We start from the raw sequence: 25,855 nt of genomic DNA, 5'->3' as shown, positions 1-25,855 counted from the left end.
AAAAGATAGTTAACATTTTAACATCTGAGCCAGTTTTAGTCATTTTTAATCCTGATCTGCCTATTGAATTACATACTGATGCAAGTTCTGAAGGATATGGTGCTATTCTTATTCAAAGAAAAATTAAATCTCCACATGTGGTAGCGTATTATAGTCGACGTACTTTGAATGCTGAATCCCGTTATCATTCATACGAATTAGAAACTTTAGCAGTAGTGCGTTCAATCGAACATTTTCGTCACTATCTTTTTGGTCGTCATTTTACTGTACATACAGATTGTAATGCTTTAAAAGCATCTCGTTCGAAACGGGACCTGACTCCTAGAGTTCATAGGTGGTGGGCTGTGCTTCAAAGTTATGATTTTGATATCGTATATAGAGAAGATCGTAACATGGCTCATGCTGATTTCTTGTCAAGAAACCCACTTCCAAATTCAACTACTACTCCCGTGTTGGATTCTTCTATCACAGCAAAAAGAAATCCGATAACTGAAATAAGGAGTGTTCAAATTGTTGAGCTTCAACAAGGTTGGTTAGCAGTTGAACAACAGCGTGATCCTGAAATTGTTAACATCATTTTGAAGTGGCAAAATAAAGAACTTTTTGAGGACATCTCTTGTACTTATGATGTGAGAAACGGCATTTTATATAGGAAGATTGAGCGCAATAAAAAGACATCGTGGCTTTGCATGGTACCCCCCCCCGGGTACACTTGTATGGTCACTCATAAATTATGTTCATCTTGAAGTCAAGCACTTAGGATCTGATAAGACTCTTGAAAAGCTTTACGAAATGTATTGGTTTCCAAATATGCCAAAAACTGTTAGAAAGTACGTTGATGCTTGTTTAGTTTGTAAAGCTTCAAAAGGTGCATCAGGTGCACAACAGATACAATTGCATCTCATTCCAAAAGTTTCTACACCTTGGCATACTTTACATATAGACATCAGTGGCAAATTAAGTGGTAAAAGTACTAGGTAAAAGAATATGTCTATGTGATTATTGATGCCTTTACTAAGTATGTTCTGCTGAAATATACGACTGTGCTTAATTCGACAAGCAGTGGAGTAGAAACTATAAAGTATGCTGTGCATTTATTTGGCACTCCATATCGTGTAATAGCTGATCAAGAGCGTTGTTTCATTAGTTCTGATTTTAAAGATTTTTGTAAGGATAATAATATAGATCTACATCTTATAGCTGCTGGAGCAAGTAGAGCTAATGGACAAGTTGAAAGAGTTATGCAAACACTAAAAAATTTATTAACGATAACTGAATGTGACTCTAATAAAATATGGAGAGATGAACTTGAAGAAGTACAATTAGTTTTGAATAGCACACGATGTAGAGTCACTGGTTATACTCCGATTGAATTAATGTTTGGTGTTCAGGCTCAGTCTTTGGGAATTGCAAAAATAGCGAGCGATCGTGATAAAACTGAACGTCTTAATTTAAATGAGGCTCGAGAGAATGTTTCAAAAATGATTGAACGTTTAGCTACAGCTGAAACTATTCGTTTTAATAAAGGTAAAGCGAGTGTGAAGCGATTCAATGAAGAAAATTTTGTATTTTTTGAAATGCTGTGAGCGAAATCAGACAAAATTAGATAAGAAATTCAAAGGACCTTTTAAAATTATGAAGCTACTAGACAATGATTGATACGAATTGCAAAGTATCAATGGCTCGCATCGAGTTTACAAGTATCCTCATGAAAGTCTTCGTGAAGTGCCACGAGGTCGAGCAGGGTTAACAGAGTTAGCAGAAGCTTTATGTGATGAGATTGAGACCGTGACGGCGGAGGGTGACGATTGTGAAAAGGAAGGGATCGATGAACAATCGAGAGCTGAAGATGAAGCAGATGAAATTGCATTTGATGCCCAGGTCAGTATAAACTGTTTACTCATGTATTGGCCGCAAGCTGTTAGGCCTGCCGCACTCTATATGGATGTTGGTCCCCTATCGGTGGTGTGGAATTACAATGAGTGTACAGTGTGATATGACACAAGAAAGGCAAGGTGTTAGGCAATAAATGTAAAAGTGTATTCTATTGCTGGCCGTAAGCTGCAGGCTTGTTTGAGATTTACATAATCTTAAATCCCCTGACAGTGGTGCGGAGCTGTAGTAGATACATTTGAGTTGGTAAATGTGTTTTCGGAAGGAGGTTGGCCGTGACGGCGCGTTTGGATTTTGCGGCGGTGTTCAGAGACGAGAGCGGATCGAGAAGAGGATCGCTCTAGCGAAGCGTGTGGTCGAGGGATGGTTGTCTAGGAAACGGATAACATCAGACCGACTCGCACGAATCGCTCACGTCTCAACTCTCAAATTTACTTTATCATTTTCTAAATAACTAAACTTGTGTTGTGAATTAAAGAAAGTTTGCTTTGTGTAGTAAAATAAGAACGTTGCAATAAAAAGTATTTGCTAAAGAATAATCCTCTGAGCTCCTCTACTCCACGCTTGATCTTTACCAGAAGATAAGGCGAATTATCATGGAAGGAGATCGGCTTCCGACATATATATAAATTGTAAATATAATTAAATAAATATTTATAAATGTAACGTAGCGCATCGCCGATTTGACAACTCGAGACTTGGCAGTCGGCGAGGCTGACGAGGCACGAGACGCGATACCCGAAATGCGTGGCATCGTGGCAACCACGTGTCGACCACGCCCTTTACGAAGTCGCGCACTTATATTTCGGATTCGGAAAGCTTATGCTGGGATTCGGATTAATGATGGTAATTAATTTGTGATTCTGTTATTAATAACAAATAACAAGAATATATATTTGTACACTAATAAGTACAGGATTACAATGGGTAACGCCCCGATTGCATCATCTAAGCTCGTTTTACTCGCGATTTTCGTATGAAAAACAATATATTTCCGCAAAATATTTACTTACGGATGTTAATTAGCTTATAATTAAGCCTGCGGGTAACGATCGCGGCCGGATATTATCTCCTCCTCGTCGGATGTCGAACGATTATTCACGACCACTGCGGATTCGCGGCGTTGACCCGGCGATGGTTGTAGAGGAATAGACCATCTAATGCTGCGTTCCCACTATACGCATCGCGTCACGACGCCGCGTCATGAGTTATCCAATCAAAGCGTTTCATTTTATGACGTCATTTCCGACGCGAGATCTTGTAAGGCTGCGTTCGGAAACGCTACTCTGAAGGAAGACTCGGATAGTGGTGGGGGCAGGGTGCACCCCGGGTGTAAGTAGTTTCCGAACGGCAAATAAGTAATAAGACATGGCGGATGAAAGGCAATCCCGAGAAAATATTATTGTATCCTGCGCCATGACTACTGGACAAGAGTCGATAAGTCCCGGTCTACAATAAGTGTTTTAAGCCCTAAGCATTAAGAAATTGTTCAATCACAGTTGAATTTAAGGAGAATAATTGACTATGATTGGTCAATTTCTTAGAGCTTAGGGTTTAAAACACCTATTGTAGACTGGGACTAATCAGAATAGCTTTAGATAGTTTATATCCAGATAGTAATGACACAGTATATATAATATATCGTATAGTGGGAACGCAGCCTTATGCAGTTTTTCTCTCTTACAACTGTAAATGCGCAAAATTTAAACTATTGTATTTAATAATTGCAAAAAATTTTTTCCATGTATGAACTGACTTAAAAACACTTAATAAATTATAAAATGTCAAAAATTGTAATTATAACGGAAATTGCGTTTTTACCATTACTGCGCAAAATAAATTTCATTTGAGCCTAAAACTGCGTAATATTCTTAAATATGTCGCTTTTCAATATCTTAAATAAAAATTAGTCACAAAATGTAAAGTTACTATCCCAGATGACCCTAAAAACATAATTATCGCATTTGCACCATTATTTAACTCATTACGCATTTGAGGAACAATATACGCATTTACATATCAAACTGTGCTCTTAATTATAATTTTTACAGAACTGCGCTATATTGCCTCAGATAAGTATTCCCACACGGAACATAACATCCATTAGAGCCACCGCACAAGACTCTCGTATGGTCACGTAGCGTAACGTAACGTGAATCAACGCACAAGAAACGTATCGGTTAGAGCCTCCGCACAAGCTCTCGTATGGTAACGTAACGTAGATCAACGCACAAGAAACGTATAACGCCGTAACGGCCGTAACCAATACGTTTCTTGTGCGTTGGCTCACATTATGTTACGCTACGTGACCATACGAGAGTCTTGTGCGGTGGCTCTTAGACGTCCATACAACCTCCATAGCTCCATGCGACCTCTATCTCCTCGGTGGACGTCAGATAGATCTCTAATAGAGATCCATACTGTCTCCATCAAAGATATCTTCTACAAATCCATAATGGACATCCATTAGACGTCTATTATGAATGTATAATAGATTTATATACATAATATATCTAACAGATCAATATTTAAGTTTTATAAGTAAATTTAAATTTTTAGATAATTTAAAATTATTAATTTTTATACAATTTTTAGAAGTATTATATACATAGATTAACCATAGATGTTTAATGGAGCTCTGATGGATAACTAATAGATGTTAACTAGACGTTTAATGGAGCTTTGGTGGATATCTAAATGTCTGTTAAGTTAGCACCCCCGCCCCCTACACAAAAAACCGGAATAACACATATATAGAAATTAAGTGCTCTTTATGTGCTAATTATGTGCTCTATTCACGATTTTTGTGCTCGAACGGGAGAAATCGCAATTGAAAATGGGGAAGCTCGCTTAACGTAATCTAGCATTTTCACTCATTAAAATTACATATAAAATAAACTCAATATGCTAGAATTATGTAGTTTTGATGTGCTTTCAAATGCCTCAAACAAAATTAGTCTATCTGCAATAGTTTAAAAAGATATACACAAAAAAAGATTTATATACTAATACTGATATAAGAATAAAATATCAGTTAAAATACAGAAAGCGAAATAATTCTTGTTTTAAAATATTTCTCGATTAATGTGTTTTCAAAATATGCACAATGAAATTTTTGTGCTCATCCCCTGCTTTGTCCGGTCCGAAAGTGAGCACCCTATACGTACAAGAGTAAAGTACCAGTTAAAATATAGATAGCAAATTGGTTTTAGTCTTAAAATGTTCCTAAATTTATGTGCTCTCGAAAAATACACAATGAGATTTCCGTGCTCATCCCCTGCAGCCGACCCGAACATAAGCACTCCATACTGTAGTATATAGATAGTTAGTAAATGATCCGTTAAGCAGATGGCGCTTATGTCGTGGACGAGTGATTCTGTACGCGAGCGAGGTTCCCAGCAAACGAAAAAAGATTGAAAAGAATTAAAACGGGATTGCCAGGAATTCCATTTTGTCCAAAAAAGGGATTGAAATAGTTTCCATTGAATTCCATTGAATTCAATACGGAAATTTTTAATTCCTAGTTTGGCATTTAATGGTATTCATTTCGTTAACGGAATCAATGGTATTCAATGGAATTCATGACGAAACTTTCCAATCCCTAACTTGGCATTCAGTGGTATTCATTTCGTTACGTTTTTGTGTCGGAATTGGATGGGATTCAAAAAAGACAAATTCTTTCCAAAATAAGGAATTCCATGATATTGAAACTATTTCAATCCCTTTTTTGGACAAAATGGAATTCGGAAAGTCCTTAATTGAATTTCTGGCAATCCCGTTTTAATTTTTTTCAATCTTTTTTCGTTTCGTTCGGGTTCTTTATGCGTACGTTCGTTGGTTGGGATGGCGTAGCTAGAATTACGCATTGCGAGTTCAGACGACAATAAAAAAGGACTTGCCCTTTACAATAAATGCAGTTACGTTTTATTCCTAATCCTCATCCAAGGATATAGCATATTTGGCGACGAGGTAAAGTGAACGCCGTGCGTGAAACAATACAATGGCAGTCGAAGGACAGGCTGCCGCCGGCAGAACAGGCTATGTTGGTTACATCGCAGAATATTCCAGTGAGGAATTATTCGCATCGTACGTTAAACGGTTCGAGCAGTTTGTCTCCGTCAACGATGTACCGGATGCAAAGAAAGTGCCATTATTTTTGACAATGATCGGGCCAAAGTGTTATGATGTTTTACGGAATAGTGTGGCTCCGGACAAGCCAGCAAGTACGAAAACCTACGATGCTCTGAAGAAAGTGCTTTTGGACTATTACACGCCCGAAAAGTGCATTATAGCGGAACGCTATCGATTCCATAAACGTTTCCAGAAGACTGAGGAAACGGTCACACAGTTCGGGGTGGAGTTGAAGAAATTGGCTCAGTACTGCAACTTCGGGACATTTTTAGACGACGCATTACGGGATCAGTTTGTTTGCGGAATTGTGAGCAAGGATACGCGACGCAAGTTACTAGTAAAACCGGATCTAACCTATAATAGTGCAGTTAAAGAAGCAGTGTCTATGGAATTAGCAGGTAATCAAACAAAGGAATTTGCAAGTGACACAGTGCATAGTATTTCGAAAGGGTCCACTAACAATGCGTCAAACTACAAAAAGAAACAAAGTTTCTCGGATCAGAAGAACAAGGGAATTTGTATTCGTTGCGGAGGGCCATGGAGACCGGAACATCTGTCGGAATGCAAGGCGAGGAATGTTACGTGCCACGCCTGTGGTATCAAGGGACATTTTGGGAAGCAAATGCAGGAAGAAGAATCAGCATCGAGTTCATCAGCTACATGAAGAACCGCCAACCAAGGAGGAAGTTGCAGAGGACTGCAACTGCAGTCTGTGTGTCAACGAAGTGAACATTATGGAAGCCATTAACATGGTTACACCGAGATTGTCGAAATCGCTCATTGTTGAAAACAAAGGTATAGAGTTCGAAGTGGACACAGGGGCGGCGGTCTCAGTAATTAGTCAGGAAAACTTTGTAAAATATTTTAATAATTCGGTAAAAATCGAAAAGTGTCACATTGCTCTGAAAGCGGCATCAAGTCATTGCTTGAATGTAGTCGGACAAGCGTGGGTTAAAGTATCGAGCAGTGATTTTTTAGCTATTGTAATAATTCAAGGTCATTTAAAGACACCACTATTAGGTCGCGACTGGTTAGATGCTTTATATCCTAAATGAAAAAATAATTTGTTATTAGTCAACCAAATTAATCGAGAATGTTTAATTACCGATATCTTAAAAGAAAAATTTCCGCGGGTATTTTCAAACGAGTTGAATTCTTGTATCAGCGATTTTACAGCACACATTGCTTTACAGGAAGGGGCTACACCGGTTTATAGAAAACCATACACTATTCCATACGGTATAACTGATAAAGTTAATAAAAAGATAGACGAACTCGTGGAAAATGGACTCTGGATACCTGTGACTTCCAACGACTGGGCATCCCCTCTCGTGGTGGTACCCAAAAAAGGATCCGGCGTCGATTCTATAAGGCTATGCGTAGATTACAAAAACACAGTCAACAAAAACGTTATAAGGGACCGGTATCCTCTGCCTCGATTGGACGATATTTTAAACTCATTGTCAGGTAATACAGTGTTTTGCACACTGGATCTTTCGGCGGCATACACGCAGGTAAAGTTGTCTGAGACAGGTAAAGATATTTTAACGGTAAATGCACATCGAGGGCTGTTTAGAGTTAATCGGTTACCTTTTGGGGTCAGTAGCGCACCCGGAATTTTTCAGTCAATTATGGATGCAATTCTCAAAAATATTCCAAATGTTTGCTGTTATTTGGATGATGTGGTTGTGGCCGGAAGAGATCGACAGCAGTGTGAACAGAACCTGTTTAAAGTATTACAGAAACTAGAAGAATTTAATGTACGAGTAAACTTGTCAAAGTGTAGTTTTTTTGAAAAATCCGTAGAGTACTTGGGACATATTATCGACGATCAGGGTATTAGGCCAACTGCAAAAATGACGGCCATATTAGAATGTCCAGTACCTACAAATGTAACTCAACTAAAGTCATACTTAGGGATGATTAATTTTTATGGTAAATTCATCCCAAATTTAAGCTCACACCTTCATCCTTTATATCGACTCCTCCAGTCGGATGCAAAATTTATTTGGAGTACATGCTGCGAGAAAGCTTTTGAACTTAGCAAAAAGCTACTATTACATAATAACATCTTAACACATTACAACCCAAAAATCCCTATTTATGTAATTTCGGATGCAAGTCCAGATGGGGTGGGAGCGGTTTTGTGTCACATTATTGACGGCGTTGAAAAACCTATATTGTTCGCTTCAGCCACGTTGTCCAAAGCAGAACAAAATTACAGCCAATTAGATAGAGAAGCCCTGGGATTGGTATTTGCTGTTAAGCACTTCCATAAATATATCTATGGACGGAAATTTTATCTGGTCACTGATAACCAACCGCTGAATAGAATTTTAGGTTCGAAAACTGGAATACCACCCTTGGCGGCATATAGGCTGCAACGCTGGGCGGTTATTCTAAGCAATTACGATTATGAGCTCATAGTCAAGCGCGACTTGAAATGTGCAGACATGCTGTCGCGTTTGCCGATGAGTCGGAGTACGGGGGACGAAGTTTTACAGATCCAGGCAGAGGAACCACTACGTAGTTTAGATATTGCTAGGGAAACGTTAAAAGACCCTGTTTTGAGTAAAGTTGTAGACTTGACAAAAAGGGGATGGCCAGATCGCATGGGAGACGAAATTGTTAAACCATATTTTAACGTGAGAACCGAACTTTCGGTATCAAATGGATGTTTATGTTTGGGAAAAAGAATTGTAGTACCATCGAAATTGAGAGAACAAGTTTTAGATTTATTACACGAAAATCATCCAGGCATCGTGAGAATGAAACTTCTGGCGCGATCATATGTATTTTGGCCGAAAATTAATGACGAAATCGAAAAAAAGATAAAAGGTTGCAATATATGTCAAGTTACTCAGAATGTTACGACTGCGAAAAATCTAGTGAGCTGGGAATTCGCACAACGGGTCGGTCAGAGAGCCCATATAGATTTTTTAGATTTTCAAGGTCAAAAAATTTTAATATATGTAGATGCTTTTTCAAAATGGGTGGATGCACACGTGATGCAGGGTACGGACAGTACAAAGACGTCAGATAAGTTGTTGAGTACTTTCAGCGTACTGGGTTTTCCGCAAGAATTAGTTTTAGACAACGGACCACCATTTAACGCAGTAGAATTTGAACAATTTTGTAAAGAGAATGCAATAAAATTGACACATAGCCCTCCATACCATCCACAAAGTAACGGTATGGCAGAGAAAGCAGTTTAGTCTATAAAACATAATTTGAGGAAAAGTCTGTTAGAATGTAAAACCAGTTCGAGTCTTGCCAATAAGGTAAATAAGTATTTGTTGTATTCTCGAAACACACCATGCGTCAAGACAGGGGTCGCTCCTGCGGAGTTAGTATTAAAGCAGCTTCCTCGGACAAAATTATCGATTTTGAAACCAGAATTCAATTGTACACGGTCGAAAGAAACTAACTGTCAGATGCCTACTTTTAGACCAGAACAATCTGTCTTCGTTAAGTCAGTTGCGGATAAAGAAGTCAAGTGGTGGCCCGCAAAAATTTTAGAACGAAAAAGTTTTGCAACATATTTAGTTTTAGTGAACGGAAAAACAAGGCTCTATCACGCTAGCCACATTAAAGTAGATCAGACTGTGAATCAAGCGAAGTCAAGAGAGGCGCAAGCTGGTTTACCACTTTCGGAGGCTTGTCTGGGTAATACAAGAGATACAGAATATGATTCTAATTATCAGCAGAATAGAACATTTCCAGAAAATGATACGCATATGGCCGACGAAAGTGTTGATTCAGCAAAACTAATATCTCAGATATCTCCAAAGCACATTGAAGTTCCGAATAGTGCATTCCGACAAACGTTGAGGAACCTAAAGTACCAACGTCGAAGACTGTAATAAACAGCGAGTCGGAAAGTCCAGGACCACGCAGATCCCAGCGAGTTCGTCAAGCACCAAAGCGTTTAAATTTATGAAAGAATTTTATTTGGTTAAAGAGATTATAAGATATTGTTTCAGTATAATTATACTTTGATATAATAAATAAATGTATCAATGTTAAGAATTTTTTTTTTTTTTAAGGGAAAAAGTGTAGTATATAGATAGTTAGTAAATGATCCGTTAAGCAGATGGCGCTTATGTCGTGGACGAGTGATTCTGTACGCGAGCGAGGTTCTTTATGCGTACGTTCGTTGGTTGGGATGGCGTAGCTAGAATTACGCATTGCGAGTTCAGACGACAATAAAAAAGGACTTGCCCTTTACAATAAATGCAGTTATGTTTTATTCCTAATCCTCATCCAAGGATATAGCACATACGTATAAGACTAAAGTACCAGTTAAAATATAGATAGCAAAATGGTTTTAGTTTTAAAATGTTCCTCAATTTATGTGCTCCCGAAATATGCACAATAAAATATTCGTGCTTAGCTCCTTTGCCTGACCCGAACGTGAACACCCCATACGTATAAGAGTAAAGTATCAGTTAAAATACAGATAGCAAATTGGTTTTAGCCTTAAAATGTTTCTTAATTTATGTTCTCCGGAGATATGCACAATGAAATTTTTGTGCTCATCCCCTTTGCCCGATCCGAACGTGAGCACCCCATACGTACAAGAGTAAAGTACCAGTTAAAATATAAATAGCAAATTGGTTTTAATCTTAAAATGTTTCTAAATTTATGTGCTCTCGAAATATACACAATAAGATTTCCGTGCTCATCCCCTGCAGCCAACCCAAACATGAGCACCCCATACGTATAAGAGGAAAGGACCAGTTAAAATATAGATAGCAAATTGGTTTTAGTTTAAAAAAGTTCCTTAATTTATGTGCTTCCAAAATATGCACAATGAAATGTTCGTGCTCATCTCCTTTGCCTGACCCGAACGTGAACATCCCATACGTATAAGAGTAAAGTATCAGTTAGTTAAAATATAGATAGCAAATTGGTTTTAGTCTTAAAATGTTCCTCAATTTATGTGTTCCCGAGATGTGTACAATGAAATTTTCGTGCTCATCCCCTTCGCCGACCCAAACGTATGAGCACCCCATACGTACAAGAGTAAAGTGCCAGTTAAAATACAAATAGCAAATTGGTTTTAGTCTTAAAACGTTCGTCAATTTATGTGCTTTCAAAATATGCACCATGAGATTTTTGTGCTTATCCCCTTCGGCCAACCCAAATGTGAGCATCCTATACGTACAAGAGTAAAGAATCAGTTAAAATACAGATAGTGAATTGGTTTTAGTCTTAAAATGTTCCTCAATTTATGTGCTTTTAAAATATGCACAATGAGATTTCCGTGTTTATTCCTTTTGGCCGACCCAAACGTGAGTACTCCATACGTACAAGAGTAAAGTACCAGTTAAAATACAGATAGCAAATTGGTTTTAGTCTTAAAATGTTCTTCAATTTATATGCTTTCAAAATATACAAAATACTATTTTTTGCTCATTTTCTTCGGCCAACAAACCTTCTTGAAAGTAAACATCATCCAACTTACAAAGTACCAGTTAAAATACAGATAGCAAATTAGTTTTAAAATGTTCCTCAATTTATGTGCTTTCAAAATATACAGAATAAGTTTTTTGTGTTCATCCCCTTCGGCCGACAAACCTTCCTGAAAGTGAGTACCACTATACTTATGGCTGCGTAACAATTGATCTGGAACAAAATATATCCGACAAAATGTCTCGCTTAACAGAGGATCTCTAAATGTTTTAAAGAACTTTCAACAAACGTCATACGTCATGTAAACGCTGTGCAAACTCTTAAAAACGGTATATACAAACGCCTTTCAAATGCTGCAGCGTTGCAATTTCCGCTCTACGAACTGTCTACTGACTGTTTCTAAACTCTCAACGAACTTCCGCAAACGCTCACGTAAACGTCAGACAAACGTTTATGAAACTTCTCATTTTCGCCTGGGAATGGATTTGGTAGATCTATCCTTTCGGCGATCCCCCTTATGTAATCTCAACTTCTAACCATGTTGTAAGAAACGTTAAGATTAGTCACGTTGGCACTGTAGCTGTCAAACCTGCGGGAACTTCGAGAGAAGACATCACGCCGGACACGCGTGATCAGAGCCGAACACGGAGCTCGTTGCTCCGAATGTAATGGGCGGACAGACGATAGTGAGCCGCGAAAAGTAAAGGTGGACCGTCTCCGGTTGCGCGCTGCGGTGCCTACCGTATCGAATCGTGTGTAACAAAACTTAAATAAACTGTATTCTATCATCTGAACTGGAATCTATTTATCCTGACATCCCGTCGAGTTGATCCTTACAATTCATTCAATTAATTTCTCTTTTTAGGGGCGGCAGTGTGGTCTAGTGGTAGAGCGCCAGACTCGTAATCTGAGGAACCAGGTTCAAGTCCACTAGAGCCATGAAGCATGAAATGTTTTTCCGATAGCTGCGCCCCTCCGTGCAAGATAGGCTCTTGTGCAGAGAAAACTGGGCTCCGTCTTTCGAAAAGAGACGTTAAGCTGTTGGTCCAAAAGGTTAAAGTGAGAGAAGAAGGATAGCATTGGTAGTAGATTGCGAACCCTGCGGAGATATGCAATAAATTACGAATTTTAATTTCTCTTTTTATTTTCAGGTACGTTATATACGCATTCCAGGACTATCAGGACTCATCGGGTAAGTATAGGTAAGTATACTCAATGTAAATAATGCGTTAATATAACGCAAAATAATCGCTTTTTCCCTTTTTCAGGAATTTCAGGTAAAATCTTATAAAACGCTTTTAGCGCTCGCAAAATGCATCCAACGCATTCTATTATGTTCCATATAAATGAATCTATCATTAAAATTTAGTTAACACGCTTATTTCAAAAATTCATGTCATTGACCTATATAACAATGAAATCTTCGTACGCGTATAATTATGCAATTCTGACTTCAGGAACACTCTTCTTACTTTATTACAATGTCATCGATGCAATCATATACCCATATTTATCGATATAATTAATGATTTCGTAAAATTTATGAAAATCTGTAAAACTGCTTTGATTTAAATAAATGAAGGTTTGTTGGAATCCTCTTATGATAAATAAACTAATTCTAACCCTAAAAGTTAATATTTATTTAAAATACGAAAGTTCACCAAAGTTAATAAATTTTAAAATAATGACTCTAATTGAATATATTTGGGCTTCTTACATCCCACTGAACTCAAATCTATCGTAATAATTCGAAATTATTCGATAATGAACAAATTTGTTTTAAATGATCAACTTCTGTAACTTTATGAAAATTCGCGTTTTCTCGCTATGGGTGTCTTTAGACAGTCCCTCTAAACGAATTAATCGCATTTGCAACTTAAAAAACCGATTATTTAAACTTTTGACCCAAAATGGTCAATTCGTAAAATATTGCGAAAATTGAGAAAAGAACTATATATTCTCACTCCATATGTTCCTACAAACACGTACATATCCTTAGTTTATCACAATTAGGCTTATTCTTAATTTTTGCAAAATTTTGCAAAATTCTTAAATAATGAAAAATATGAAAATTATACTATGTGGCTCGCTTCTGGGTATCACTAGAAAGATTTTAAGACCACTTGCGATCCAATCGCACCACAAATGGCAAAGTTCAGTCAAAGTGGTGAAAACTTGTAAGTACAAGGTTAACCTTGTATGACAGATGTCATATTTTTGATATTCAGTTTATATTGACATATATTTTATAATTAATTGTATAACTTTTCCAAACGAGTTCTTTAATACTTGCGTGATACATATATATAAATAATAATTAGTAATAATAATAATAATGCGTTGATATTAGTGTTAGATACACATAGAGATAAGATTATTATAATAAGCGTAGCATACCTTTTGAATATGCCAAAGGGCATAAATATTTTATTTTGTTTTAATTTTAAAGTCCTGTCACTTTAAGTTGTCAGAAGACCGTTTATAACAAAGACTGAAATTATGCTAGAATTTCAATATTTTGAATTAGATTCATAGTCAGTGAGTCGAAACGAGTCCGAAAGTACCTTCGTTTGCGTAACTTAACTGCCGGATGAGATTTTCACTCAATCAGCTGATTTCATGAAAGCATGATAATTTTTCAATTTTAACAATGGATTCAGTTTACTTGTGATCTCCTGAAAGGGAATATATGCCCATAATTGATTTTGGAAAGATGGATCAAATTTTGACACTTTTAAGAGAACTTCTGTATTTAGGGCAGAAATAAATTGAGAATGGTATGGATGGATTCGTAGTAACGCAAAGAACACGCCTATATGGTTGTTTAAAAAAAAATAGCCATATTTTAACTTTTTACCACTTATAGTGAACTTTGTTGTTTACAGTCAGAATTTGATAAAACTAGTCTTAAACGTTTTGTTCAGTCCTAAATAGACTGCCTATAGCGTCAAAACATCAATTTTCTCATTATAATAACGAGATTTCACCTGTTCAAGTGAACTTTATGGTGCGATTGCGTTAAGAATAAGCTTAAATTTTGCATTATTACAAGTTTTCACCACTTTGAGTGAACTTTGCCATTTGTGGTGCGATTAGATCGTAAGTGGTCTTAAAATCTTTCTAGTGATACCCAGAAGCGAGCCACATAGTTTAATTTTCATATTTTTCATTATTTAAAAATTTTGCGAAACTTTGCAAAAATTGAGAATAAGCCTAATTGTGATAAACAGAGGATATGTACGTGTTCGTAGGAACATATAGAGTGAGAATATATAGTTCTCTTCTTAATTTTCGCAATATTTCACGAATTGACCATTTTGGGTCAAAAGTTTAAATAATCATTTTTTTAAGTTGCAAATGCGATTAATTCCAAACAATAAATTAGCACGTATAGTTATAATCAAAATATTTAAAAAATGGCATTTAACAATAATTAACAATAATTCTTAAAATTAGTAATGAATGAATTTTATGTTTTGTATATTTATTAGGAAGTAAAAATAATTTTGTATTATAATAAAATTCATACTAATTTTAGATAGTAATTTTAATCAATAGAACATTGAAATTAGCTCTGTTCTTTTAACTGAAATATAAATAATTATTAAATACATGAATAATTAAATGTGAGTGATTACAATAACTTGATGAATTAAAAAATATATATGTTAGTAAAAAATATACAACGTATAATCACAGTATAAATAATATATATAATTATATGTAATTTTTTTTCTTGGGTACGCACACATGACCTGCAGTATTATTTCATAATACTGAATTATATAATATTATGTAACGAATTTTTGAATTTAATATCTATAATATATATAAAAACGATTCAAATAAATTTTTAAATTTAGGATTAAATATCTGCAGCATATATGATGACTTGCGAATCTATATCTGTACAGATATAATGCTAAATCTGGTTGTACATAGGACAAGATTAGGCATATTAATATATCTGGCTATATATGACTTCATATATAGTTGTATATAATGCTATATCTAGTTATATGTAGGGTGCACTACTCATATATCATTATATCTGGCTTCACATACATTTATATACGATTAGATATAGCGCTATTTCTGGTTGGATATAGCGCCAAATTAGTCACATTAATATATCTGTCTATATATGACTGCATATATAGTTGTATATAATGCTATATCTAGTTATATGTAGGGTGCACCACTCCATATATCATTTTATCTGGCTTCACATACATTTATATACAATTAGATATATTGCTATATCTGGTTGTACATAGGACAAGATTACTCACATTAATATATCCGGCTATATATATGACTGCATATATAGTTGTATATAATACTATATCTAATTATATGTCGGGTGCAGTATTCACATATCATCATATCTGGCTTCACATACATTTATATACGATTAGATATAGTGCTATATCTAGTTGTATATAGCGCCAGATTAGTCACATTAATATATCTGGCTACATATGACTGCATATATCTAGTTATATGTAGAGTGCACTACTCACATATCATTATATCTGGCTTCACATAAAATTATATACATTTATATACAAGTAGATATGGTGCTATATCTGGTTGTATGTGGGACCACTGATTGCACATATGGCCATGTATAATTAAATATGACCCCATATAAAAACATATAATTATATATAATTATATATATACCAGATATAATTATATATGATTATATCTAATCATTTTTTCCCGGGAGTGGAGTAGAAACTATAAAGTATGCTGTGCATTTATTTGGAACTCCCTATCGCGTAATAGCTGATCAAGGGCGTTGTTTCATTAGTTCTGATTTTAAAGATTTTTGTAAGGATAATAATATAGATCTACATCTTATAGCTGCTGGAGCAAGTAGAGCTAATGGACAAGTTGAAAGAGTCATGCAAACACTAAAAAATTTATTAACGATAATTGAATGTGACTCTAATAAAATATGGAGAGATGAACTTGAAGAAGTACAATTAGTTTTGAATAGCACACGATGTAGAGTCACTGGTTATACTCCGATTGAATTAATGTTTGGTGTTCAGGCTCTGCAGTCTTTTGGAATTGCAAAAATAGCGAGCGATCGTGAGAAAACTGAACGTCTTAATTTAAATAAGGCTCGAGAGAATGCTTCAAAAATGATTGAACGTTTAGCTACAGCTGAAACTATTCGTTTTAATAAAGGTAAAGCGAGTGTGAAGCGATTCAATGAAGGAGATTTTGTATTTTTTGAAATGCTGTGAGCGAAATCAGTCAAAATTAGATAGAAAATTCAAAGGACCTTTTAAAATTATGAAGCTACTAGACAATGATCGATACGAATTGCAAAGTATCAATGGCTCGCATCGAGTTTACAAGTATCCTCATGAAAGTCTTCATGAAGTGCCACGAGGTCGAGCAGGGTTAACAGAGTTAGCAGAAGCTTTATGTGATGAGATTGAGACCGTGACAGCGGAGGGTGACGATTGTGAAAAGGAAGGGATCGATGAACAATCGAGAGCTGAAGGTGAAGCAGATGAAATTGCATTTGATGCCCAGGTCAGTATAAACTGTTTACTCATGTATTGGCCGCAAGCTGTTAGGCCTGCCGCACTCTATATGGGTGTTGGTCCCCTATCGGTGGTGTGGAATTACAATGAGTGTGCAGTGTGATATGACACAAGAAAGGCAAGGTGTTAGGCAATAAATGTAAAAGTGTATTCTATTGCTGGCCGTAAGCTGCAGGCTTGTTTGAGATTTACATGGTCTTAAATCCCCTGACAGTGGTGCGGAGCTGTAGTAGATACATTTGAGTTGGCAAATGTGTTTTCTGAAGGAGTATGTTAGGATGGTCGAGTGATTAAAGTGGGAGAAACGTTTTTTTTTTATGCTTTGTTTCAGATTACATCAAAGTAAACTCAGAGTGACTAGCGCTCGGGACGTGCACGTGTCAGGTTGGCCGTGACGGCGCGTTTGGATTTTGCGGCGGTGTTCAGAGACGAGAGCGGATCGAGAAGAGGATCGCTCTAGCGAAGCGTGTGGTCGAGGGATGGTTGTCTAGGAAACGGATAACATCAGACCGATTCGCACGAATCGCTCACGTCTCAAATTTACTTCATCATTTTCTAAATAACTAAACTTGTGTTGTGAATTAAAGAAAGTTTGCTTTGTGTAGTAAAATAAGAACATTGCAATAAAAAGTATTTGCTAAAGAATAATCCTCTGAGCTCCTCTACTCCACGCTTGATCTTTACCAGAAGATAAGGCGAATTATCATGGAAGGAGATCGGCTTCCGACATATATATAAATTGTAAATATAATTAAATAAATATTTATAAATGTAACGTAGCGCATCGCCGATTTGACAACTCGAGACTTGGCAGTCGGCGAGGCTGACGAGGCACGAGACGCGATACCCGAAATGCGTGGCATCGTGGCAACCACGTGTCGACCACGCCCTTTACGAAGTCGCGCACTTATATTTCGGATTCGGAAAGCTTATGCTGGGATTCGGATTAATGATGGTAATTAATTTGTGATTCTGTTATTAATAACAAATAACAAGAATATATATTTGTACACTAAGTACAGGATTACAATGGGTAACGCCCCGATTGCATCATCTAAGCTCGTTTTACTCGCGATTTTCGTATGAAAAACAATATACTTCTAAAAAATATTTACTTACGGATGTTAATTAGCTTATAATTAAGCCTGCGGGTAACGGTCGCGGCCGGATATTATCTCCTCCTCGTCGGATGTCGAACGATTATTCACGACGACTGCGGATTCGCGGCGTTGACCCGGCGATGGTTGTAGAGGAATAGACCATCTAATGCTGCATTCCCACTATACGCATCGCGTCACGACGCCGCGTCATGAGTTATCCAATCAAAACGTTTCATTTTATAACGTCATTTCCGACGCGAGATCTTGTAAGGCTGAGTTTCTACTGAGCGCGTCACGCGTCGCGTCGTCACAAGTTAACCAATCAAAACATCCCATTTCATTACATTCTTGTGACGGAATCGAAATGGGATGTTTTGATTGGTTCAACTCGGACGACGCGACGCGTGACGCGCTCAGTGGAAACTCAGCCTGAGGCTGCGTTCGGAAACGCTACTCTGAAGGAAGACTCGGATAGTGGTGGGGGCAGGGTGTAAGTAGTTTCCGAACGGCAAATAAGTAATAAGACATGGCGGATGAAAGGCAATCCCGAGAAAATATTATTGTATCCTGCGCCATGACTACTGGACAAGAGTCGATAAGTCCCGGTCTACAATAAGTGTTTTAAGCCCTAAGCATTAAGAAATTGTTCAATCACAGTTGAATTTAAGGAGAATAATTGACTATGATTGGTCAATTTCTTAGAGCTTAGGGTTTAAAACACCTATTGTAGACTGGGACTAATCAGAATAGCTTTAGATAGTTTATATCCAGCAGAGAGAAACCTGAGAGCGGCCACCGGGATCATTCCGTTCCAGCGGACGTATACTGACGCGCCGCCTGAGAAAGTGGACGTCAACTACGTCGTTACGCTCGGTAACGGTACACACATGGTTCATGTCCGTGCTATGGTTCGTGTCCGAACTACTCAGATGGAGGGGATATGCCAGTCGGCTGACTCGGCACTCGGCAAGCTTCGAGCGGGGAGAGAAGGGCAGACATACGATCTGCTGTCTCCTTCTCGCTTGAGCTGTGACGTAGCTGCTTAGCACGCGCCGGCTATGCCACGATGCCATGCATTTCGGGTATCGCTCCTCGCGTCTCGCCGAATGCCGAGTCTCGCGTTGGCAAATCGACGATGCGCTATACGTTACACATTTACGTTTATATTTACAAATTTTAATTTTTATATTTATAAATATATATATATATATATATATATATATATATATATATATATATATATATTTATTTATTTAATTATAAATATAAAAATTAAACTTTGTATACAAGCAAATGTAACGTATATAGCGGGTATAGCGTATCGTCGATTTGTAAACTCGAGACTCGGCACTCGGCGAGACACGAGACGCGATACCCGAAATGCGTGGCATCGTGGTATAGCCGGCAAGCCGGCCCGTGCAAAGCGGCAACGTCACAGCTCAAGAGAGACAGCAGATCGTATGTCTGCCCTTCTCTCCCCGCTCGAAGATTGCCGAAGGCCTAGCGTACACGGACAGAGGAAAAGCCCCTTGCACAATGCCAGGCAACAGACAATAGGAACAGGAAATAACCAAAAAATCGTTAATTACAACCTAAAAAATTCAAATGCTATGATTGGTTGGCAATAGGCAATAGGCACAGAATCTCCAACGTGACGGAAACTCTGTGTCTATTGCCTGTGTCACTGTTTATTCTGCATTTATACATGATTTCTGATTTCTATTCCCTGTTCCTATTGCCTGTTGCCTGGCATTGTGCAAGGGGCTAAAGGCTTGCGCGACCAGCATATCCCCTCCATCTGAGTAGTTCGGACACGAACCATAGCATGGATACGAACCCATGTATCGTTACCCGAGTCCTCTCTGATCGTTACCGAGCGTAACGCCGTAGTTGACGTCCACTTTCTCAGAGGGCAGATTAGGACAGACGTCCCCCGAAGCCGGATGGCCGCTCTCAGGTTTCTCTCTGTATCCAGATAGTAATGACACAGTATATATAATATATCGTATAGTGGGAACGCAGCCTTATGCAGTTTTTCTCTCTTACAACTGTAAATGCGCAAAATTTAAACTATTGTATTTAATAATTGCAAAAAATTTTTCCCATGTATGAACTGACTTAAAAACACTTAATAAATTATAAAATGTCAAAAATTGTAATTATAACGAAAATTGCGTTTTTACCATTACTGCGCAAAATAAATTTCATTTGAGCCTAAAACTGCGTAATATTCTTAAATATGTCGCTTTTCAATATCTTAAATAAAAATTAGTCACAAAATGTAAAGTTACTATCCCAGATGACCCTAAAAACATAATTATCGCATTTGCACCATTATTTAACTCATTACGCATTTGAGGAACAATATATGGATTTGGAGAACAATATACGCATTTACATATCAAACTGTGCTCTTAATTATAATTTTTACAGAACTGCGCTATAATGCCTCAGGTAAGTATTCCATACAATCTCCATAGCTCCATGCGACCTCTATCTCCTCGGTGGACGTCAGATAGATCTCTAATAGAGATCCATACTGTCTCCATCAAAGATATCTTCTACAAATCCATAATGGACATCCATTAGACGTCTGTTATGAATGTATAATAGATTTATATACATAATATATCTAACAGATCAATATTTAAGTTTTATAAGTAAATTTAAATTTTTAGATAATTTAAAATTATTAATTTTTATACAATTTTTAGAAGTATTATATACATAGATTAACCATAGATGTTTAATGGAGCTCTGATGGATAACTAATAGATGTTAACTAGACGTTTAATGGAGCTTTGGTGGATATCTAAATGTCTGTTAAGTTAGCACCCCCGCCCCCTACACAAAAAACCGGAATAACACATATATAGAAATTAAGTGCTCTTTATGTGCTAATTATGTGCTCTATTCACGATTTTTGTGCTCGAACGGGAGAAATCGCAATTGAAAATGGGGAAGCTCGCTTAACGTAATCTAGCATTTTCACTCATTAAAATTACATATAAAATAAACTCAATATGCTAGAATTATGTAGTTTTGATGTGCTTTCAAATGCCTCAAACAAAATTAGTCTATCTGCAATAGTTTAAAAAGATATACACAAAAAAAGATTTATATACTAATACTGATATAAGAATAAAATATCAGTTAAAATACAGAAAGCGAAATAATTCTTGTTTTAAAATATTTCTCGATTAATGTGTTTTCAAAATATGCACAATGAAATTTTGTGCTCATCCCCTGCTTTGTCCGGTCCGAAAGTGAGCACTCTATACGTACAAGAGTAAAGTACCAGTTAAAATATAGATAGCAAATTGGTTTTAGTCTTAAAATGTTCCTAAATTTATGTGCTCTCGAAAAATACACAATGAGATTTCCGTGCTCATCCCCTGCAGCCGACCCGAACATAAGCACTCCATACGTATAAGACTAAAGTACCAGTTAAAATATAGATAGCAAAATGGTTTTAGTTTTAAAATGTTCCTCAATTTATGTGCTCCCGAAATATGCACAATGAAATGTTAGTGCTTAGCTCCTTTGCCTGACCCGAACGTGAACACCCCATACGTATAAGAGTAAAGTACCAGTTAAAATATAGATAGCAAATTGATTTTAGTTTAAAAAAGTTCCTTAATTTATGTGCTCCCAAAATATGCACAATGAAATGTTCGTGCTCATCTCCTTTGCCTGACCCGAACGTGAACATCCCATACGTATAAGAGTAAAGTATCAGTTAGTTAAAATATAGATAGCAAATTGGTTTTAGTCTTAAAATGTTCCTCAATTTATGTGTTCCCGAGATATGTACAATGAAATTTTCGTGCTCATCCCCTTTGCCGACCCAAACGTGTAAGCACCCCATACGTACAAAAGTAAAGTGCCAGTTAAAATACAGATAGCGAATTGGTTTTAGTCTTAAAACGTTTGTCAATTTATGTGCTTTCAAAATATGCACCATGAGATTTTTGTGCTTATCCCCTTCGGCCAACCCAAATGTGAGCATTCTATACGTACAAGAGTAAAGAATCAGTTAAAATACAGATAGTGAATTGGTTTTAGTCTTAAAATGTTCCTCAATTTATGTGCTTTTAAAATATGCACAATGAGATTTCCGTGTTTATTCCTTTTGGCCGACCCAAACGTGAGTACTCCATACGTACAAGAGTAAAGTACCAGTTAAAATACAGATAGCAAATTGGTTTTAGTCTTAAAATGTTCTTCAATTTATATGCTTTCAAAATATACAAAATACTATTTTTTTGCTCATTTTCTTCGGCCAACAAACCTTCTTGAAAGTAAACACCATCCAACTTACAAAGTACCAGTTGAAATACAGATAGCAAATTAGTTTTAAAATGTTCCTCAATTTATGTGCTTTCAAAATATACAGAATAAGTTTTTTGTGTTCATCCCCTTTGGCCGACAAACCTTCCTGAAAGTGAGTACCACTATACTTATGGCTGCGTAACAATTGATCTGGAACAAAATATATCCGACAAAATATCTCCGACAAAATGTCTCGCTTAACAGAGGATCTCTAAATGTTTTAAAGAACTCTCAACAAACGTCATACGTCATGTAAACGCTGTGCAAACTCTTAAAAACGGTATATACAAACGCCTTTCAAATGCTGCAGCGTTGCAATTTCCGCTCTACAAACTGTCTACTGACTGTTTCTAAACTCTCAACGAACTTCAGCAAACGCTCACGTAAACGTCAGACAAACGTTTATGAAACTTCTCATTTTCGCCTGGGAATGGATTTGGTAGATCTATCCTTTCGGCGATTCCCCTTATGTAATCTTAACTTCTAACCATGTTGTAAGAATAAACGTTAAGATTAGTCACGTTGGCACTGTAGCTGTCAAACCTGCGGGAACTTCGAGAGAAGACATCACGCCGGACACGCGTGATGAGAGCCGAACACGGAGCTCGTTGCTCCGAATGTAATGGGCGGACAGACGATCGTGAGCCGCGAAAGGTAAAGCGGCCGTCTCCGGTTGCGCTCTGCGGTGCTTACCGTATTGAATCGTGTGTAACAAAACTTAATAAACTGTATTCTATCATCTGAACTGGAATCTATTTATCCTGACATCCCGTCGAGTTGATCCTTACAATTCATTCAATTAATTTCTCTTTTTAGGGGCAGCAGTGTGGTCTAGTGGTAGAGCGCCAGACTCGTCTTCTTCTTCTTCTTCTGGTTATTGGCACTAGCGAAAATCACCTTCTCGGTGTGCAACGGCCATTATTCAATTCTTTCGTAGGCTCGCAAACTTACAAACTTGTAAAGACTTCAGACTCGAGAATGTGTAAGTGTATGTGTGTATGTGTAATTGTACGTGTATGTCCGCGGTGTCTTAAACTCGGTAATGCCGTAGGTGCGTTAGGCCCAAGGAACTGCGCGGATCACTTCCCCTGCGGCCGCGCCAGACTCGTAATCTGAGGAACCAGGTTCAAGTCCACTAGAGCCATGAAGCATGAAATGTTTTTCCGATAGCTGCGCCCCTCCGTGCAAGATAGGCTCTTGTGCGGAGAAAACTGGGCTCCGTCTTTCGGAAAGAGACGTTAAGCTGTTGGTCCAAAGGGTTAAAGTGAGAGAAGAAGGATAGCATTGGTAGTAGATGCGAACCCTGCGGAGATATGTAATAAATTACGAATTTTAATTTCTCTTTTTATTTTCAGGTACGTTATATACGCATTCCAGGACTATCAGGACTCATCGGGTAAGTATAGGTAAGTATACTCAATGTAAATAATGCGTTAATAACGCAAAATAATCGCTTTTTCCCTTTTCAGGAATTTCAGGTAAAATCTTATAAACGCTTTTAGCGCTCGCAAAATGCATCCAACGCATTCTATTATGTTCTATATAAATGAATCTATCATTAAAATTTAGTTAACACGCTTATTTCCAAAATTCATGTCACTGACCTATAACAATGAAATCTTCGTACGCGTATAATTATGCAATTCTGACTTCAGGAACACTCTTCTTACTTTATTACAATGTCATCCATGCAATCATATACGCATATTTATCGATATAATTAATGATTTCGTAAAATTTATGAAAATCTGTAAAACTGCTTTGATTTGAATAAATGAAGGTTTGTTGGATTCCTCTTACGATAAATAAACTAATTCTAACCCTAAAAGTTAATATTTATGCAAAATACGAAAGTTCATTAAAGTTAATAAATTTTAAAATAATGACTCGAATTGAATATGTTTAGGCTTCTTACATCTCTCTGAACTCAAATCTATCGTAATAATTCAAAATTATTCGATAATGAACAAATTTGTTTTAAATGATTAACTTTTGTAACTTTGGGAAAATTCGCGTTTTCTCGCTATGGGTGTCTTTAGACAGTCCCTCTAAACGAATTAATCGCATTTGCAACTTAAAAAAATGATTATTTAAACTTTTGACCCAAAATGGTCAATTCGTGAAATATTGCGAAAATTGAGAAAAGAACTATATATTCTCACTCTATATGTTCCTACGAACACGTACATATCTTCAGTTTATCACAATTAGGCTTATTCTCAATTTTTGCAAAATTTTGCAAAATTCTTAAATAATGAAAAATATGAAAATTATAATATGTGGCTCGCTTCTGAGTATCACTAGAAAGATTTTAAGACCACTTGCGATCCAATCGCACCACAAATGGCAAAGTTCACTTTAAGTGGTGAAAACTTGTAAGTACGAGGTTAACCTAACCTTGTATGACAAATGTCATATTTTTGATATTTATTTTATATTGACATATATTTTATAATTAATCGTATAACTCTTCCAAACGAGTTCTTTAATACTTGCGTGATACATATATATAAATAATAATTAGTAATAATAATAATAATGCGTTGATAGTGTTAGATACACATAGATAAGATTATTATAATATATAAGCGTAGCGTCCCTGCTAAAAATGACCAATTGAATCCGATTAAAAATTTTGAATCCGCATGAATCTGGATTCTTGATCCGGAAATCACGGATTTATAACGATTACACCGACTGAAAACGATTGAAACGGATTGGTATTCAAGGATGTAATTTCAATCGGATTCTATCGGTTTGAATCGTTATAATTTCATAACGATTATACCGATTGGAAACGATTGAAACGGATTCGTACTCAAGGATGTAATTTCACCCGTTTTCTATCGGTTTGAATCAGTCTAAATTGTTATGATTTCGTGAACCCCGAAATCACGAAATTATAATTATTTAAACGGATTGACTGACCGATTCAAACTGATAGAATCCGTGAATTCCGGATATATAAACAGGATTATTTACTACTTTATTATAATTCCATTCTTTGTACTACAAATTTATTACAATGTGCAGTATTTATTTAACTATTCGAAAACACACCTTTTTTTTCATTCACGGAGAACACTGGGTCAATCTGACCTTACACGCACTTTGATCGTCCACTATTTTAAATTACCACCATTAAAAAAAAATTAAATTTTTTTCTTTTTAAAATTTTTTAAAATATGTAAATAATTCCAACGGCACTTTTTATTTATATTAATTGATTTAACAATGTTCCAAGTACATCCGAGAATTTTTTCAAGCTGATCGCACTCGTCAATTTAAAATGGTAGACGATCAAAGTGTGTGTAGGGTCAGATTGACCCAGTGTGTTCTTTTGAAAAAAAAAGTTTTTTACGAAAAAAAATTTTTTTTTTATGTTTAATATTTTTGGCTAAAAATTTTTCTGGCAAAAAA

At 36.6% G+C, this 25,855-nt stretch overlaps 1 protein-coding gene across 1 annotated transcript; it reads left to right on the top strand.

The window, feature by feature from the left end:
- Window positions 1–5,893: 5,893 nt before the first annotated feature.
- Window positions 5,894–6,688, top strand: LOC139824888 (uncharacterized). Its single transcript, XM_071797446.1, has one exon. The coding sequence runs from the start codon at window positions 5,894–5,896 to the stop codon at window positions 6,686–6,688; it is 795 nt and encodes a 264-aa protein (XP_071653547.1).
- Window positions 6,689–25,855: the final 19,167 nt, after the last annotated feature.

Source organism: Temnothorax longispinosus, unplaced genomic scaffold, assembly GCF_030848805.1.
Source record: "Temnothorax longispinosus isolate EJ_2023e unplaced genomic scaffold, Tlon_JGU_v1 HiC_scaffold_64, whole genome shotgun sequence".
Lineage (NCBI taxonomy): Eukaryota > Metazoa > Arthropoda > Insecta > Hymenoptera > Formicidae > Temnothorax > Temnothorax longispinosus.
The sequence above is the reverse complement of the archived record's forward strand: the minus strand, read 5'-3'. Positions and strand labels throughout refer to the sequence as shown.